The sequence below is a fragment of the Sarcophilus harrisii genome, chromosome 6, assembly GCF_902635505.1.
Source record: "Sarcophilus harrisii chromosome 6, mSarHar1.11, whole genome shotgun sequence".
Classification (NCBI taxonomy): domain Eukaryota; kingdom Metazoa; phylum Chordata; class Mammalia; order Dasyuromorphia; family Dasyuridae; genus Sarcophilus; species Sarcophilus harrisii.
The window spans coordinates 128,577,651-128,597,985 of NC_045431.1; the positions used below are offsets into that span (position 1 = coordinate 128,577,651).

General features: G+C 35.0%; 1 protein-coding gene across 1 annotated transcript; it reads right to left on the reverse strand.

Annotated features, from left to right (window-relative positions):
- Positions 1-223: 223 nt before the first annotated feature.
- RRH (retinal pigment epithelium-derived rhodopsin homolog) lies at positions 224-18,822 on the reverse strand. Its single transcript, XM_031941547.1, has 7 exons — positions 17,157-18,822; positions 11,487-11,677; positions 9,569-9,668; positions 6,046-6,199; positions 4,814-4,982; positions 3,003-3,181; positions 224-1,743 (listed from the first exon to the last, which is right to left on the reverse strand). Exons 1-7 carry the CDS (start codon positions 17,260-17,262, stop codon positions 1,656-1,658), a joined length of 987 nt encoding a protein of 328 aa, XP_031797407.1. The 5' UTR covers positions 17,263-18,822; the 3' UTR covers positions 224-1,655.
- Between the last annotated feature and the right edge of the window lie 1,513 nt (positions 18,823-20,335).

Below are 20,335 nucleotides of genomic sequence, written 5' to 3' on the forward strand. Positions count from 1 at the left end.
CAAATCTCTGCAGAAGTCTGAAATAGGATTATGTTTTGCCAAGGGACCTCTCTTCTTGGCACAGCTGCCTGCCAGAACTCTTGCCCACTGTGAAGATACCCTCTTCTCAGTGATAACCTTTGTTATTTCTCTGACAGGACCATGCCACTGAGAAGCCTGTCTTCCTAGCAAAGCTGGCTTCTCAGTGTCAATAAAATCCCTTTTGCCATCCAGACTTTTCAGGTTTGTGAATTCTTTCATGTTGGACCTGTGCACTGACCAGAGGGGATTCTCACACCTCAATTCTCTACCACTAGAATCGCATCAATTTTGTGAGTTGACCCAAAAAACTAGTTAACTTCCTTTAATAATGTCACTTCTCCAAGATCATATATTCTAAGTTACAAACAACAAACTTGGAAATGAGCTTTTGTAAAACTACCCATTTGTAATTTAGTGACTTCTATTTAGCATCTCAGCATAACTGATTTTAATCCAGATCTATGAATCCATTTATATAGGGGGTCTCCAATGAGGAAAATCCCTCTACCAAAGCAGATCAATTTATACTCTTAGGCGACTCAATGTTGCCTGAGACATTGAGAAGTTAAATGATTTGTTCAGGATCTCATAATCATCATGTGGCAGAGAAGGACTTTCATTCATATTTTTTAGATTTCAAGGTCTGCTATCTATTGATTATATTACACTGAATCAATATATTAAAAGACTAACACATATGCCAAAAGAAGCAAAATAAGCAAAAAGTAATATACAGGAAAATTAAATGGTTATGACTTGGGTTTATTAAATGGTAATTTCCTTAAACAGTGCCATGAAGTAATGACTTGATCTTTTTTAAAAATCATTTAACTTTATTATAAGGAGAAGTAATGTAATGCCACAGTTCTCAGTTTCTCTAATTATCCTGACCTGACTCAATTTCTCTGCTTCTCAGTCCTGCAAAACCTCCCCTTCCTCTTTATCAGAATATTTGATAAGGATAAAAGATCTTATGTTTTAGAATATCAGAATGCCTCTCCTCATCCCAAGCTACCAGAATGTCAGATACCGTCTTATCAAGATGTTTTTCCCCATCTCCAGGGTTCCTCTCCCCATGCCTCCCCTCACAGTTAGAACCGGATTGTCAGAGTCCCGTTCCCAGTCTCAGAACCCTGACTTTGCCCCCACCTCAGTCTTCCCCTTGAGTCTGAGCAATGTGTATATATATCATTGAGAACTCTCATTGTTTGCTGGATTCTTGAAGACGATAGTCTCATTTAGCCCTGAGACTAAACCAAGGATCCATTTGATCCCAGTATATCTCTCCCATTTAATAAATTATTAAATACTCTCTAATCTCTATCTTGCTCAGTTTCTCTGACAATACAGTAAAAATGAGATAAAGTATTGGTGTCTTTTTAATATGCTAGGTAGGAATATTCCATTTAACAATTCAAATACTGATGGAACACCATATAACACTATATTACACACTAAAGGGCACATGAAATAAAAGTAGACAACCATCCCAGCTTTTGAAAATCCAAGTTAGTATATGAATCCAAGTAGGTTATCAGCTTTTTGGGAACATTAAATAAAGTTAAAATACAGCCAAAAATGAGGAAAATTATGCAGTTTGGCTTTTTTTTGCTTTCATAATTCAAAAGCTGAGCTCAAGTTAGGTTCATTGGTAATGCCTTGGATACGGACATTGACTGATGAGTCTGACACTGAATCATTGCAGAGATCGCTCTCCGGAACCTATGAGGAAGAGAAGAAATCAGTCTGTTATATCATAATTTGCTTGAAATATTAATTTTTTAAACTTTCTAAGTCTGACATTTCTATTTGAATACCTTTAAAAATAGATGAAATATAAACTGTCTAAAGACCAAATTCAGATTACTGCCCATAAATTGGAAAAAAAAAATTAGAGTCATTTAATTTTCATTCTCTATGTGATAGGATACTTCTTTTCTGAAAACTGCAATCATTTGTTTGCTCGAGGACTTTAGTCCATTATCTTTATTACTGCCTTTCAATTGAAATATGATTCCTATCATCTCCAGAATCAAATACAAAATCCTCTGTTTGCCTTTAAATCCCTTTAAAACCTACCTGGTTCTTACTTTTCAGTCTTCTTACACTTTACTCAGCAACCTAAACTCTTTCATTTAATGAAACTGGCCTCTTGGCTATTTCATAAACAAGACACTCCATTTCCAGGCTCTGAGAATTTTCTCTGACTGTCCCCTATGCCTGGAATGCTCTCTCTCCTCAGATCCAAAGAATGAATGCCTGGCTTTCTATGAGAACCAACTAAAATCCCACTTTTTCTAAGAAATCTTCCTCAACTCTTCCTAATTCTAGGATCCTTCATTTGTTAATTATTTCCTATTTATCCTTTATATAGATTACTTTTTATATATATTTGCACTTTGTCACCTCTGTTGTAAGCTCCTTAAAGGCAAGGATTCTCTTTTGCCTCTTTTTGTATCCCTCCCCAGTACTTAGTGCAGTGATTAGTGTATTGTAAGTGCTTAATAAATGTTTACTGATTGAATTTAAAGAGGAAGCATGATATAATTAATTGCTGTTGTTCAACTGATTCAGTCATGTCCAATTCTTCATGACCCCCTTTGGGATTTTGGAAAGAATACTGAAGTGGTTTGCCATTTCCCTTTTCAGTTCATTTTACAGATGAGGAAACTAAGGCAAACAGGGTTAAGTGAAGTAAACACAGTTTATAACTATCTGAGATCACATTTGGATTCAAATCTTCCTGACTCCAGGCCCTGCACTCTATTTACTGTACTATCTACTTAACCAGAGTTAGTAAAACCTGTGTTCACTACACATGCTATCATTGGTATCTTTGAACAAATCATTTAGTTCTCTGAACTTCAGTCCTCAACCAGATCTGATGATCCTACCAATTCCAAATCTATGCCATAAACTCATACCTCTGTTACATTTTTACATTAATACAACTTTTATACTTTCTGTTTAGAAGCACTTACTTCTTGTTGGCAGCCACATATATACAGGGATTGTAGAATGTGGAAGACTTTGCAAAGAGAGGGGCTATGATGGCCATTGCTGGGGGAATCTCCTTTGGGTCCCCAAAAGAAGCCCACAAGCACACAACAGAATAAGGGGACCAAGCAAGCAGGAACATTAAAATCATTATCACAGACATCTGGAAAACAAAACATTTATCAATGTAAATATTTTTCTGACTTAATATAGGCAAATTGGTATAATGGTTAGAGAGCTGCCCTTAAAGCCAGGAAGACTGGAGTTCAAGTCCTGCTTCTGATACTTATGGACTATGAGGACCCTTAGGCAAGTCTCTTAGGTTTTCAATGCTATAAGGTAAATCTCTAAAAATAAAATTGAAGGGGAAGGAGGAAAAGAAGCATTTATATAATACCTATCATGTGCCAGGCACTGTGCTAAGTAATTTATACAAATATTATCTCACTTGATCTTCACCACAAGCTACAAATTAGTACTATCATTCTATCATTCCTATTTTGGAGTTAATGAAACCAAGATAAATAAAGGTTAAATGACTTACCCAGGGTCATTAGCTAATGTCTGGGCCAAATTTGAACTAATCTTCCTGACTTCAGGCCCAATACTCTGGCCATTGAGCAAGATCTGCCTCAGAAGGTGATGACCTTCCCTTAGCTGCTAATGTTTTTTTTCAAATTACCCCCATCTATTCTGCATATATCTAATATACTTAATTATTTTACATACTATCTCCCTCATTGGAATGTACATTAGAGACTATTTCTTTATATTTTCCTGGGCTTAACTCACTGTCTGACATGCTGTAAACACTTAATAAATGTTTGTTGAATGGAAATTCCTCACCTGGAAATTCTCTATACCAGTGAAATCAGAGGCCCATTTCTTATACTTTCTCTTAGGACTGTGAGTTTTATATTGTGCAATTTATATGTGTACAATTCACATACATTTCTTCAGTTTCATCTTCTTTATATGTTCAAAGACAGCTCCAGTATCAGAAGCAAGCACAATATGAACACATTAACCAAATTCTAAGTATAACTTTGAGAATCTTAAACAAATTTAGGCAGCCCTAGAACATGTGTTTTGTTGTTCAGTCACTTTAATCATGCTTGCCTTCATGAGTTTCATTTGGACTTTACTTGGCAAAGATACTGTAGTGGTTTACCATTCCTTCTTCAAATTGTTTTACAGATAAGGAAACTGAAGCAAATAGGTTAAGTGACTTGCCCACAGTCACACAGCTAGTGAGTGAGATCAGATTTGAGCTCAAGAAGATGAGTCTTTCTGATTCTCAGCCTACTAATTCTATCCCCGTACCACCTGGCTGCCCAGAACACAGATTGGCAATCTCCAGGATGTGTTATGTCAGCATTCTGACCCGTCCCTCTTTCCTCTGACATGACTGGGGAATGCTGAGTAAGCACTGGCCAGAGATGGGAACTGAAGGAAGGGGTGTGTGCCAGCACAAGAAGAGAGAAAGGGGAAAGGCCATGAATCCCCCATTCAGGTAGCCAGCGGAGAGAATGTGATGGCAGCAAATGTTTTTGAGACAAAAAAAATTGGCCTAATCTTGTGCCACAGGTTGCTGAAAATACCCTATCAATTACTTCCTTAGGGTAATGGCCTATAACCTTTGATAACTTTCTACTTGCCATGTTGGGGGATAAGAGTAAGGGAGAACAGCAGACATGGAGATCAAGGGATTGCATCGTAAGAGCATAAATGTGATGGTAGATTGGGATGCATTTATACAATCAAGTAATTTTCTAAAAGAAATATCTCCTCTTACCTTGGTTACAGCTACTTCGTTTGACCAGTCTCTGTTTATGTATTCAGGGCAGTTGCTAGGAGTATATTGTTTGATCTTTTGAGAAACATTGTAGTAACAGTAAATCATGACCACTAAGGGCATGACAAAATTTATAGCAATAACAGTCACTGTGTATGAAACAAAAGATCTGAAAAATAAAGACAACTATTATCCTAAAGAATTCTGAAATAAAAAAATAGAGAAAACTATTCTTATATATATATCGCTCATAATTCTAAGTTTTTTACCTTTTTTAAAAAAGAAAATTCATCATTTTAAAGTTAATCCAAGATCTGTTTCTGGTTTTTATACTAAAATTCTTCTGAGGAACTTCATTCTCCCAGGAAAACCATATAGCAGGACTTCTGTTAGCTTTTTCCCAGAATGCCTGTGGGAGCTGCACTTTGTCTACACAACAACCAAAAGATATTTTATTCCCAGGCAATCTCTTAAAGATTGTAAAGAATGAGTAGACACTAAGACCTAAAGCGCCATCATTATGAATTCTGTGTTACCACCCCATTCCCCGTTCTCTTCTTCTCCATTCTAGGTCCTAACTTCCAGATACTCCTACAAAGAAATAACAAAGAAAAATGAGATTCCTTTCCTCAAGAAAGGAAGGGATATAGATATATGTTGTTGTTCAATTGTTTTGTAGTCATATCCTATTCTTTATGACCCCATTTGGGAGTTTTCTCGGCAGAAAAACTGGAGTGATTTGTCATTTTCTTCCCCAGTTCATTTTACAGATGAGAAAACTGAGGCAAACAGTTAAGTGACTTACCCAGGATCATACAGCTAGTGTCTGAGGCCAGATTTGAGCTAAAAAAAATGAGTCTTTTTGATTTAAAATCCAGTACACTATCCACTTTACCAACTATCTGTCCATATGGGTAGGCAGAATAGGAACTGGATATCTCCCTCAAAACAATTAAAGGGAACTTCCATACATCTCATCTTGCTCTCAAAAATCATATAATCTGAAAAACTTATGTGAAATTTCACCTCCTATTCAGCCCCTTTGCATCATCATAGACTCTGCTCTGTATCAATCCCTGTCTAAAAAATCTTCTTGCTCTCAAAACATTTGCAAGACTAAGGAATACTCTTTAAACAGAAACAAAAAGTGAAAAAATAAGTGAACTAAATCCCAGAGGAATGAAAAAATATCTAAATCTGTAGTATATAATTTTACATAATAAAACTCTTACGCATTATTCTTCCGCCAATTTATAGTACACGTAGCACCAGTTGGATCAGGAGCATAAGAAGCCCAACCTACAATAGGCATCAAGGCCCAAAAAAAGCCATTCACCCAAGCAGTCAGAATCATTATGGTGTAATTGAAAGAAGTCATTCTTCTTCCTAGTGACCAATAAACATAACGATGTTTATTGTAATGCTTTATTTTTAATGCTGACATTCATCAATAAGCTGTTCTGTACTTTCACTTGATATTTTTTTAAACTGAGACTGAATAAAATATTTATTAGATTGGGGGTGTTACATTTTAGCATTTTTATCCTCTAAACTTTCGCATATGCATACATATTTCATTATTAAAGGTATTTGTCCAATCAAAAGCAGATAAAGTAATTAAGTCTGTGACCTACTCATTACTTAGTATCTATCTATGTATCTTCTATCTCTCTAGTACTTATAACATTCAATTTAACAAAGAAATCTCTACTCAAGCATTCACCCTTCCTTTCTGACTCCAGTTTCATTGACTTCACAGCAATGAAGAGTTCAATCTGCTAAATAACCACCAGTTGCCTTCTTCTGGATATTACAAAAATGCAAATTAAACTGTGTCAGCAAATGGGTAAGGAAAATTATAGAATTCCCATACTGTAGGAAATGACCAGATGGAATTCGCCAACATATTTCTGGAAAATGATTAAAAACAAAACCCTCAGAGTTTTCAGCTTCCTCTCTGATGTTAGTCTAGACTAGAATCTCAACCAAAGAAAAACTGATTCTAAGGAGAAATGTGACCTAGAGTCCAAAATTTTGTAAGAATTTTTCAAATAAAGACCATCTGAGAGAAAATGATCAACCCTGATCCTAGAGTTACCTTATGATACTACCTAATTAACAAATGTGGTCCCAGTGCTTTGTGGGCAGCATCTATTCTGCTATATCTCATTATAGAGGACTGAAAGATTTTCTGTACCTTCTGAGCATCATACTTGTGATTTTACTGCCCATTGATCAGTAGATTGAGCGATAGAAACAGACTGATGATCTTTTTCCTAAAAATGCAATTGAGATTCTAAGGTTAGTGTGTTATTTTCAATATCACAAACCTAAAGAGATACAAATGAGATACAAGATTTCTTGATCATCTTTTAGAAGATGGATCATGCAGGAGATTGTTTTAAGTAAAATGGGAAGAAATCAAGAAAGCAGCTACCTGACATGTAGAAACAAAAGTATAGAACAAATATGTGCTGAATTCAGAGTTAACACTCATCCAAAGAGATGAGATAGAATAATAGGGAGTTGAGTACGGAAAAATATTGGATTTAACATATATTTTTAACATGTTAAAGTATATTGGATTACTTGTCATTTAGGAGTGAGGGTAGGGGAAAAGGGGAAGGGAAACTTGGAACACAAGGTTTTGCAAGGGTCAATATTGAAAAAGTATCCACACAATTAGTATGGCAGAAACTAGGCATGGGCCCAACCTTAACACCGTACACCAAGATAAGATCAAAATGGGTTCATGATTTAGGTATAAAGAATGAGATTACAAATAAATTAGAGGAACATAGGATAGTTTACATCTCAGACTTGTGGAGGAGGAAGGAATTTGTGACCAAAAAAGAACTAGAGATCATTATTGATCACAAAATAGAAAATTTTGGTTATATTAAGTTAAAAACCTTTTGTACATACAAAACTAATACAAAAAAGATTAGAAGGGAAGCAATAAACTGGGAAAACATTTTTACAATTAAAGGTTCTGATAAAGGCCTCATTTCCAAAATATATAGAGAATTGACTCTAATTTATAAAAAATCAAGCCATTCTTCAACTGATAAATGGTCAAAGGATATGAACAGACAATTTTCAGATGATTCGAAATTGAAACTATTTCTACTCATATGAAAGGGTGTTCCAAATCACTATTGATTGATCAGAGAAATGCAAATTAAGACAACTCTGAGATACCACTACACACCTCTCAGGTTGGCTAAGATGACAGGAAAAGATAATGACAAATGTTGGAGAGGATGCGGGGAAAACTGGAACACTGAAGCATTGTTGGTGGAGTTGTGAACAGATTCAGCCATTCTGGAGAGCTATTTGGAACTATACTCAAAAAGTTATCAAACTGTGCATACCATTTGATCCAGCAGTGTTACTACTGGGCTTATATCCCAAAGAGATCATAAAGAAGGGAAAGGTACCTGTATGTGCAAAAATGTTTCTGGCAGCCCTGTTTGTAGTGGCCAGAAACTGGAAACTGAGTGGATGCCCATCAATTGGAGAATGGTTGGGTAAACTGTGGTATATGAATGTTATGGAATATTATTATTCTGTAAGAAATGACCAGCAGGATGAATACAGAGAGGCTTGGAGTGACTTACATTAACTGATGCTAAGTGAAATGAGCAGAACCAGGAGATACACTTCATCAACAATACTGTATGAGAATGTATTCGACAAAGAGAAGATCCAATTCAGTTCCAATTGATCAGAGATAGTCAGAATCAATTACACCTAGAGAAGAAACACTGGGAAATGAATGTGGACTACTTGCATTTTTGTTTTTCTTCCCAGGTTATTTTTACCTTCTGAATCCAATTTTTCTTGTGCAACAAGAGAACTGTAGATCTGCACACATATATTGTATCTAAGATATACTTTAACATGTTTAACATGTATGAGACTGCCTGCCATTTAGGAGAGGGGGTGGAGGGAGAGAAGGGAAAAGTTGGAACAGAAGTGAGTATAAGGGACAATGTTATAAAAATTACCCATGCATATGTTCTGTCAATAAAAAGCTATAATAAAAAAAAGAAAGAAAAAGTATCCATACATATGTTCTGAAAATAAAAAAGCTTTAATAAAATATACATATTTTATTAAAGAGTAAAGAACAAAATTATAGATGAGTGTACCTACAGCTATTCTTTCTGGTTGTGCAGTTACTTTATAGTTAATAGGAAGTTGTTAGAAAGGACCAAGTTAAAGCCTGGATTGAATATGGAGGTTTAAGATGAAAGAAATTTTAAAGAAGTTATATGCCAATTCAGTGGTTCTTCAAGTATGATCTAGGGACCTTTGGGAGTCTCTAAAACCCATTCAGGGAGTTCATGAAGTCAAACCTGGAGAACAGAGATTATTTGGGATTTTTTTGTCTTTGTATCCTAAGCATATCATAACCCACAATACACTGCATATTGTAGGCACTTAGTAAATGCTAGTCAGCCAACTCAAAATAATCCTAAAACATTTCTAATATGGTTAGTATTTATACCTGTAATCCAATTTTAATAGTCAAAAGGGGTCCCAAGACCAAAAAGATGAAGAACCACTGGAATAGATAATTGAAGAGGATCATTTAAATCTGGCCTGAAAAAACTGGGCCCTCACATAAAAATAATACTGAATGTGGCTCAGAACCATCAAAATTGTTTTGGATATGGATGTGTACAATGGTGCAGTGACACAGTTCTCATCATTAATCTCTTTTGAAAGCCCATGAGAATAGAGCTATACCAAGGTCAGGCTGACAGATGGTCAGGTACCGATCAATAGCCACAGCAGTGAGTAATCCAATACTTGCCATTCCAAAAAATATGTTTAAACCAGCATAAATCTGAAAGTAAGAATTAGACACAATTTTAATTACCCTCCCAAGAAGCAATTACAGTTATCTGATTGTTAGATTCAAAATATTTTATCTAGATTCAGGCATTAGTTTTACTAATTTTTAATCAGTAAAATAACAGGGTTTTTGTTTGTTTCTACCATTTTAATAAGTTCACTTCAGGTAAGCATGTGATGAACTCATAACTGAAGAAATTTCCTCAAGGCAATAATTCCACTTTAAAATATTTTATAACAGAAAGCCATTTGTTCTTTTAATGGTTAAAAAAAAAAAAAAAAAAAAAAAAACCTTTGGCTAACTGTTAAACCTATTCAACTCAACCAATTTGGGGTTTTCTTGCAAAGGTACTAAAGTGGTTTCCTTTTCTAGTTCATTTTACAGATAAGGAAATTAAGACAAACAGGGTAAAGTGACTTGCCCAGGGTCACACAGTTAATAAGAATCTAAGGCTGGATTTAAACTCCAGACCCAGCACTCTATCCACAGAGCTACTTAACTGCCTTCTTGGATCCCCTGGCCTCCTTCAAATGTTATCTAAAATTTAATCTTTCTACAATAGGCCTTTTCTAGTTAATCTTAATACTATACCTTCCCTTAGACATACTTGCAAATTAGTCTCTCTTTCTCTCTATATATAATATATGCATATGTGAGTGTGTATAATTTTGCTGATACATAGGTGTTTGCATATCATTTCCCTCATTAGAATGTGAGCTATATAAGAACAAAGACTGTCTTTTGCTTTCTTTATCGTCAAGGATTTAGCATAATATCTGGCAGCATTTTTGGTGCTTAATAAAATGCTGGATGATTTGATGTCTTAACTTTTAAGCTAATAATTTCAGCTGATTTTCCATGTCTTCTATAGCAAAATTTATTCTAGATCTCTTCATAATATTCCCTATAATGCATGTGACTTCTAGTCCCCTGAAAATTTCTCTTTTTCAAGCAAAACACTGCCTTTATTTGATGGGACTCAGGTGCTAAATGTAATATGTCCAAGACCCAAGAATCCTAGCAGTCCTCCTCTCAAATAAATTCAGGTTACAGCAGACTCAGTTGGTGGTTTTCCTCTTATCAAGGAAATTTATAAACACCTGCAGCTTTGGAAATGTTTCCCCCTTTGCTAGGTTCCTCAACCTCTGACATATCTATCTGCCTAATAGCTAGATCAGAATTAGGACCCCATCTTCTGATTTCCATTTCAGTGTTCTTTCCTTTATGGCATATTCCCCTTTGGATTGATGAAAAAAAAAAAAAAAAAAGGGGACCATTCAATCCTCTGATGTCATTCTGGTCAAGACCAAATTCCTAACTGTCCAACAAGCTGTTGTGATTAATTCCCACTTAAAAAAAATTCCAATTACTCTATTTTTTTTTCCAAAAATGAAAATTGCTTTCAGTATTTAAGATCATACCTTAGGAGCAGAAAGGAATTTCAGAGTTTCTTTAATACAGAAGTTCTGAACATTTTTTTTTTGTTTTATGAAGGAATCACTTTGCAGTCTGGTGAAGCCTTTGGATCCTTTCTTGGAATATATATTTTTTAAACGAATGAAATAAAATATATCAGGGATCAAAGGAGACCAATTGTATTGACATAAAGATATCAGATTTCCTGGCAGGTTAAGAATCCTTGCTTAGTTAGAACAATTTCATTTTACAGTTGAGGCAACTTGTACAAAGGAAAATTTTACCCAAGATTATATAGTAAATTTCAGAAGAACTTCAACCTAGGTCTTTTGACTCCAGAACCACTATTCTTGTTCCACATTATTCTCTAAAATGGCAAAAGTTCTCAAATACCTGACATCCAGCATATCCAAATTTCCAACTTCCATATAGGTCTGAAGCAGCAGACATGGGATAACCAATGCTGCTAACCCCTATATCAGTAACAGCCAGATTTATGATAATTGCATTTGTTGCTGTCCGAAGTTCCTTAAATTTAACAAAAATGCCTAGCACAATGACGTTGCTGAGAATACTTATGATACCTACAAAGACACAAAAAACAATTCAGTATAATTTGGATGTGTCTAAAAGCAAGATCAAGATGAATATTAAAGTAGCCAGAAATGATCACCATAGTATGATTTTGTACCCATACTGACCTCCTAGCCTTCACTGATACAAATACAGTGATTTGGAGGAAGCACTAGTAAGCAAGGGGTAATATTTGCACTTGAGAAAAATCTACAAATCTTAGAATATCTTTAACAATAATAGAACCAGCATCCAGACTCCCAGTGTAATTGACACTCCTGAGTCTTGTTTCCTTAGCTGTTGTTATTGAGTCATTTCACTAATGACCTATTCTTTGTGATCCTATTTGGGATTTTCTTGGCAAAGATATTAGATAGAATGGTTTGCCATTTTCTTTCCTAGCTCATTTTATAGATGAGGAAAATGAGGCAAACAGGATTAAATAACTAGCCCAGGGTCAGACAGTTCGTGTCAGAGTTCACATTTGAACCAGAGGTCTGCCACTTAGCTGCCCAGTTCCTTAGCAGGGGATTAAGTCAGAATATCTGATGCAATGATTGCATCAGATACTCTGATTTAATTCCCGGCTCTTCCTTCAGAAAAATCAAGAAAGGCATTTCTTTCACTTTGAGAGAAACTGCCTTAGAATAATTTAGCGGTAACTCCACTTCAACCAATCTGTAACCCATATAATAATTTTTCTTTAAAGATCTCAGAATACACTCAAAATTATCATTTAAATATGGTGAAAAGAGAGAAGAATGGAAAGACTTACATGAACTGATGCAAAGTTTTAGTCAAAAAAATAAGGCAAACCATATAAATGGAAAAGGAGCATCAGATTGAGGTTCATGAAATGCCAGTTTGAATAAATGCTGATGCAAAAAGAACTTTGAACTAGAATATGAGTACTAGGGTCCTCAGAGAGCTTACCCCTCTATTGGAAGTAGACACATAAAAATTAAATAAAATGATCAATAAAATATTAAAATTTCAAAAATATAATATAACCAAAAATATTAAATCATTAAATACTGTAATAACTAAATGTTATAATTATTGTGTTCCACAATAAAACTATAAATTTGAAATATTAAACAAAACAAATATTAAATATTGATTAGCTTACTTGAATCCATGTGATTTTTAAGAAGTCAACTATAAAACTATATTGGCAAAAACAAAGGAAAACAAACAAAAACTAACAAACTAAAAACAAATTTTAGAAAATTAATATCCATTGATGGTGTCAAGGATCCATGGCTGCTGACTGCAAGAGTTCTAGCACAGATATACCAAAAAATAAATAGAGAAGGTATCAGAAGGTAATGTCAATGATTCCGTCTGTTGACCTTGCAACACAGCTTCAAAGCAATCCATTTATTTTTCTTCTTTTTTTTTACTCTCCATACTTTTATATTCTGCTATACAATCCCTTTTCCTTTCTTCTAAAAAATTCCTTGTCTCATACTTGCCTGAGAAAAGAAATAATTAGCTCTTCACTTCCTCCTTCTATATCTCAAAACCATTCTACATGATTTTCCATTCTCCTTTTCTTTGTATCCATCTTAGAAGAAATCATTCTTGCCAAGGCTAACTCCTTTACTTATTGCCCTAGATCTCATCACTTTATTTACCTTCTCTGGCAACTTGCCCTTTGGATCATCTATCCAATTCTCTCATCTTCAATCTCTTTTTCTATTGGCTCCCTCCCCAATACCTACAAACAAGCTCAGATATTATCCATTCTATAAACAAATAAAAGAATAAAAAAATGGATTCATAATTCTACCATTCACTTAAACTATTATCTCAAATCATACCTCCTTTACATAACCAAATTGCTAGACATTATCTAACCCCCTTACTCCCTACCTTCTTAATTCCTTAAAAATCTGGTTATTGACCCCGAAAAAGAAGTTGCTTTCTCCAAGGTTACTAATGATCTCTAAATTATTGATTTCAATGGCTGTTTCTCAATCCTTTTCCTTCTTATTGGCAGCTTTTGACACCATTGATGACTTACTTCTTGGATATGCTCTCTTCTCCTTTCTTTCCTTATATTGCTCTCTCCAGGTCCTCCTATCTCTCTTCCCATTCTGATCACTACTCTCCAGTCTTGCTTGATGTATCATAACTTATACATAACATCCTTAACCCAAGACTCAGTGAATTTGAGATGGATGCGTGGAGAATAGGACAGAAATTCTCCATGTATGACTGTCTGAAAAGTTTTCTGGATTTTCTCTCATCCTAAAAGAAAGATCAAACTGAAATCTTAAGAATAGTAAGAAAGTGTGTTGAGAAAAAGACATGAATAAGAGGTGCTTATACAAATGTTTTTCCTAATTGTACATGTTCTTCAAAGCTCTGTCCTGGGTCTTCTTTGCTTGTATCACTACATCTTTAATTTTTGGCAATATCAACTCTAATGTATTCAATTATTATTTATATATTCTGCATATTATCTATGTAGATCTATATATTTAAGTCCTAATGAACTTGGATGTTTGCAGTAGAAATGGAGAGGAAATCCACATGCTAGAGATATTGTGAAAATAGAACTTAGCAACAGATTTGATGTGGGATGAGAGAGAAGTAATTCAAAGATAGTTCCAATGATATAAGCTTGAGTGACTAGAAAAATAATGGCACCATTAACAAAAATAGAAAAGGTAAATAACAATACTGATTTGGGGGGAAGATAATGTGTTGAGTCTGGGACATGTTGAATTTAAGGTGCTAGTGAAAACATCACAATGGAAATATTCATTTGGTAGTACAATTTGTAAGTCATATAGAAGAAAAAAGGAATAAAAAAGAATGTTATATTTATCTTTTCATCAGATCAAAGATTTAGAACTGAAAGGAAGCAGAAAAATCATTATGTCTACCTCCCTCATTTCACAGATAAAGAAAATAAAGGCTAAGTGACATGTCCAAGATCATACAGTAGGATGTGAACTCAGGTCTTGCAAATTTCAAGACCAGCATCAACTGTACCACTTAGCTACTTAATCTTAATGATGCTCTAATAAACTTAAATTCCTTAAGATTAGGGATTGATTCAACTGAAAGAAAAGGAAGGAGGAAAAAAGAGATGGAGGAAGAAGGGAAGCAGGAAAGTGGGAAGGGGAAGGGGGAAGAAGAAAGAGAACAATGAACAAAGGGAGGGAGGGAAAGAAGGAAGGAAGGTTTTACTAAGGCTCTCTGTTAAGCGCTTAATCAAATAGTATTTCATTTGATCCTTACAACTACCCTAGGAGTAGTTTATTATCCCCATTTAATAATTGAGAAAACTGAAGAAGAAAGACGTTGAGTGACCTATTAGGATGATACAAATAGTGAATTTAAAGAGACTAGATTTGAGCTCTAGTTTTCCTGACTCCATATTCAGTACTCTGTGTACTGTGGTGCCATCTCATGATCTAGTTGGGGAAATTATTGGAAACGAGGTAAATATTTCTGTATAACAAAAAATCCACAATATTTAAAACAATTAACTAACATTTGTTCTGCAAATATAACATAAAAAATTAATATATGACATTTATAAGGCAAATGGTGGCACAGTAGATAGAACACCATGCCTGGTATCAGAATTCGTGAGTTCAAATCCAGTCTCAGACATTTACTAGCTTAAATGAATCTTGGGAAGGGACTTAACCTCAGTTTTCTCATGTATAAAATGGGGATATATAATGATAGCACTTTCCTTTTGTTGTGAAGACCAAATGAGATAATAAATTATAAAGCTATAAGCACATATTAAATATTATATGTTAGCTATCATTATCAAATTATTATTAAAAAAATCACACAGGAGAGTGCCTTGTACATAACAGATACTATATAAATAAATGATTATTCTTTCCTTCCCTCTTCTTCCTCCACACTCCTTCCCTTAAAATTTTAGCAACAAATAACATCATTTAAAGATAATACTCAATGTCCAATGATTCCAGCCAGAGGATATGGTCAACCAATAAATAAAATTGGAAGTATAAATAGTAAATCACCTAAAAATATTCACTTGAAAGAATAAAGTATTATAAATATTAACAATTAACACTTTACTTATCCTCCTCCCAAAAAATTATGTGAATTAACATTGAGGTTCAAAATCAATAAATTAGCTTAATTAAAGAAAACTTATTCTTATATGAGAGAATATTTCAAATTACTAACAAGTTCAAAATGATAAGGGGTTATTTCAAAAATTCGAGATAGTAGCAGAAAGGTGCAATGTATAAAAATGTTTTATGACTATCAAAACTGTCCTCTTACTACCTCTGCTGTCCTTTCAGTTGCATTTTAGAATAAAAATCATGGTTTAATAAAAATCATTGTTTGGTTAAAGAAATATGAACGATTCTTGGGAAAGTGCTATTTTTAGCAATTTTCTAAAATTCTAAAAGAAAATTGCTGGATTTTCTCAATGCATCAATGATAATAAAGAATGCTTTTTTTTTCTCCATGGATTTGCCACCAAGAAATCGAAAGCATTTCTTCCATTTCAAGACACTGTATTTCCATTTCATATCATTAGGCAACTCCTTATCACTTTAAGTTGCAGAGGTGTCAAACTTCATTGGTAGAGGAAGTTTCTTACCAGGAGTTCCCCATTTCAGTAAAATCAGAAATCTGGTTAAAAAAATAAGAAAAATCTATGAAAACAAACCCAAGCCCAGACATCCATCATATACATAAGGTTGTAAAAACTGTCAGAGAAAATAACAGATGACCAAAAAATAAAAAGCCAAAAAACACTGCAGTAGAGCATTTCTTTTTATTTCTAATAAAATAATTTATTGCACTCCATTTAATTGTAGTGGATAAATTGAGGTGATATTTTCAACTATTGATTTAAAATTGCAAAGTAAGGACCTTTACCAAGTGTACTTGAGATGCATTTGTTGAGGTGTGAGAAATGAGGGATGAGAAATACCCTAACAGCAACGGAATCCCCAGGCCAGTGTCACAGGTTTTTGTGAAAGAATTTGCAGTCCCAATCAGGGGAGGTTTTTGGCAAAAAAAAAAAAAAAAAAAAAAAGTGTTTATTACACTGAGAAACAACTTCCCAGAGGGTTAGTTCCAAAAAGAATTTAGCAGAGGTTTGGAATAAAGACTCATGTTGTTTTGAAATTAGCTTTCTATGGCCCAAGGCTAGGGACCAATCTCCAGATGAATTTGAGGGACTAATCAATGATGGGTGCCCCATTATTATGCCCCAGGCCAAGATCTCCAATTGAATTGTAGGTGGAGATTATTATGGGAGTTTCCCTTAGGAACAGGAGGGTGGGGCTGCTCCCAAAGGTCTGGAGGAGTTGTGATTTAAGGTTTTTCTAACCCAGGTCCATCTCCCCAGCAAAGATCAGGGGGACACAATTTACATCATATTGACTTGAGATAACTGAAACTCCCTCTCATCTTTCTTTTCCTTCCCCTATTTTAAAACACAATTGTTCAAATGGAAAAAAATATAAGTACCTGCTGTGATCAAATAAGCAGCCACGATATTGTGTTCTGCTGGTGAAAAGACTGAGTGGCCTTCCTTTTCGGGTTCCAAACTTCTGAATGAATCATTCTTAAACATTTTGCAGAGCAGATGCTGGGTAATAACTTCCCAGATAAGTCTTCGGAAGCTACAGAATGTTTTCAGGGAAAGATCTTCAGGACAAATCAGTTTTATTGAGAGACCTCAAAGAAAGAGCCCTTTCACTGAAGGGCATAGCCTACTGGATTTAATTAGGCTGAACTGCAAATGGGTTAAGTTCCAGAACAAGAGATAAGCTTGTTAGCAGAACAAAGAGCAAACAATACTAATCATTTTGGCCTAGAAGACTTATATCTAAAGAGTATTAAGTAATGGGGTCAAGCCCAGACTCAATAGGCTGAGATTCTTCTAGATTTTGTGATTATGGATAGTCTGCATACCCAGGGACAAATGAGGATCTGAAAGCAGGAAAAAGGATTAAAGGATTATGTCCCTCCCACAAGGCTAAGGTTAGCTATATGGAATGAATTTCAGAGAGAACAGTGTGTGTCAAAAAAATTTTTTTATTTTTGTTTTTGTTTTAAAATTTTTTATTTTATTTGCCAAAAAATAACAAGGCACCAAGCAAGTCAGGTTCTAAGGCCTACTAAAGGAGAGGTATGTTGTGGGACCTCTATAATGTGACTTGGCAAGTCTCCTTTGAGCTGCTTAGACTTGCTAGAATAGAACTGGGATGACCCCAAATTCCAAATGAAGTCTCCCAAGAAGATATGCCAACCTTTCAATTTCAAAATGAAACTCCCAAGATAAGAAATCTCATTCAATTTTGAATTGAATTGGATCAAATTGGATAGAAAGTCTCCTAGACTCATCCAGTAATAGGCGCCTACCTCCCCCCACTTTGGGCCAAAGATCAAAGCATCCCCAATATATCTAGTGCTGTATGCCCAGACAGACATCTTTGCAGATGTCATAACAAAATCTGGCCCACTGCTGAAGATATTTTCTTCACAGTATTAACGCACCTTTGCTATATTCCTAATAGGACCTTGCCCACTAAGAAGGCCGTATTCCTAGTGTAAATAAATCCCATTCTTTGCCACAAACCTCTCCTCGCCTGTATTCATTGGGGTTTTTGAAAAATGCGCAAAACCTGCCACAGGCCAAGGGGATCCCATTGCTGTTAGGGGATCTCTTAGCCTCGATTTTCCGCACCTCATCAAAAACACCTAGATGACAATAACCAACAGACGGAAACAGAAGAACTGAAAACCCAGAGTCCACAGCCATAACTTACACTAGGGTCACAAAGAGAAAAGGGTTATAGGCTGCTACAACAAAAGAGGAAAAGTTGATCTTAAGTCTGAACCTCAGAGACCTAGTTACCAAGACTTAATCACTAACATCCTTATTACACAGATAAGGCTGAGAAGCTTCCCTTTGATGGATATGAGAGGGAACCAATAGAAAACCAAAAAGAAATATAAGCTCATAGATCAGGAAGTGCTATTGTTCAGTTATTTCAATTGTGTCTGATTTTTCTGTCATTTGGATGGGTGGGGGGTTGGCAAAGATACTGGAGTAGTTTGCCATTTCCTTCTTTAGCTCATTTTACAGATGAGGAAACTGAGGCAAACAGGGTTTAGTGACTTGCCCAGGGTCACATAGTTAGGATGTGTCTGAGGCAGAATTTCTCAAGAAGATGAGTCTTCCTAACTCCAGTTCAGCAGTCTATCTACTGCACCACTTAGCAGCCCAGATCAAGAAGTATAATAAATATTAAAAAGCCAATCCAGTCCAACTCTACTACTCCCTCCCATTTTACAGATGAAGAAACTGAGGGGCAGACAAAAAAAAGTAACTTGCTCAGTATTTGAGCCCACGTGCTCTAAACCAATCAAAATATCTCTTCCAATGCAGCAATCTGACTCCCAAAGTGAAAGATATGGATTCTGCTGCAACTGAAAACATGAAAATGTTTCTTTTCTGCCACCCTTAAAACTACATTTTATTAAAAACCCCAATTTTGGAGTGTGGGAACCAGGAAAATTGCTTTAGCTATGTGAAAGTGTTTGATGACATATCTTAATGACCCCTCACCTGTAGGATAGGTAAGCAGTGACAAGACTTTGCCCACTTTATACATGAAGGAACTGAGGCACACAAATTTTACTTAAGAATCTAAAGACTTGAAAAAAATGTAGGATTGTCTTCTTTGGAAGCAACTTCATCCCCAGTTTATTGAAAGTATTCAGTGGTAACATACCAGTACTAATAAATGGTACTTACTAAAAAGTGGTTACAATTTTGTTAGTCTGATTAATATCACTTTCTGTTAATATGAACAGAAATTCAGGTCTACTGTCAACAAATTGATACTTCTGTGGATAATTGAAAACAAAGACATAACATATCTATCAAATTTACAAATAACACAAAACCAAGAAGGATAGTTAATACACTTGATGACAGTTCTAAAAAGATGAAAATTAATAGAGATAAATGTAAAAATCTTACACTTGGGTTCAAAAATTTAACTTTACAAGACATGGTTAAACAGCAAGTTTTTTTTTTTAAGCTTTTTATTTTAATTTTCAAAACATATACACAGATAATTTGACAATATTGACCCTTGCATAGCCTTGTGTCTCAGCTTTAATTCTCCTTTTCCCCACCCACTCCCCTAGATGGCAAGCAACTCAATATGTTAAACATGTTAAAATATGTTAAATCCAATATGTATAAACATTTATATAATGCTCTTGATGCACAAGAGAAATCAGATCAAAAAAGGAAAGTAAATGAGTAAAACAACAAAATGCAAGCAAACAACACAAAGAGTGAAAATGCTATGTCCACATTCCTCTTCCTCATAAGATCATTGGAATTGGCATCAATCATCTCATTTTTGGAAAGAGTCATGTTCATCAGAATTGATCGTTGCATGATATTGATGTTGTCATGTATAATGATCTCCTAGTTCTGCTCATTTCACTTAGCATCAGTTTATCTAAGTCTCCCTAGGCCTCTCTAAAATCCTGATCCTCCTGACTATTTCTTATAGAACAATAATAGTCCATAACATTCATATACCCCTAACTTATTCAACCATTCTCCAATTGGTGGGTATCCACTCATTTTCCAGTTTCTTGCCACTATGAAAAGGGCTGCC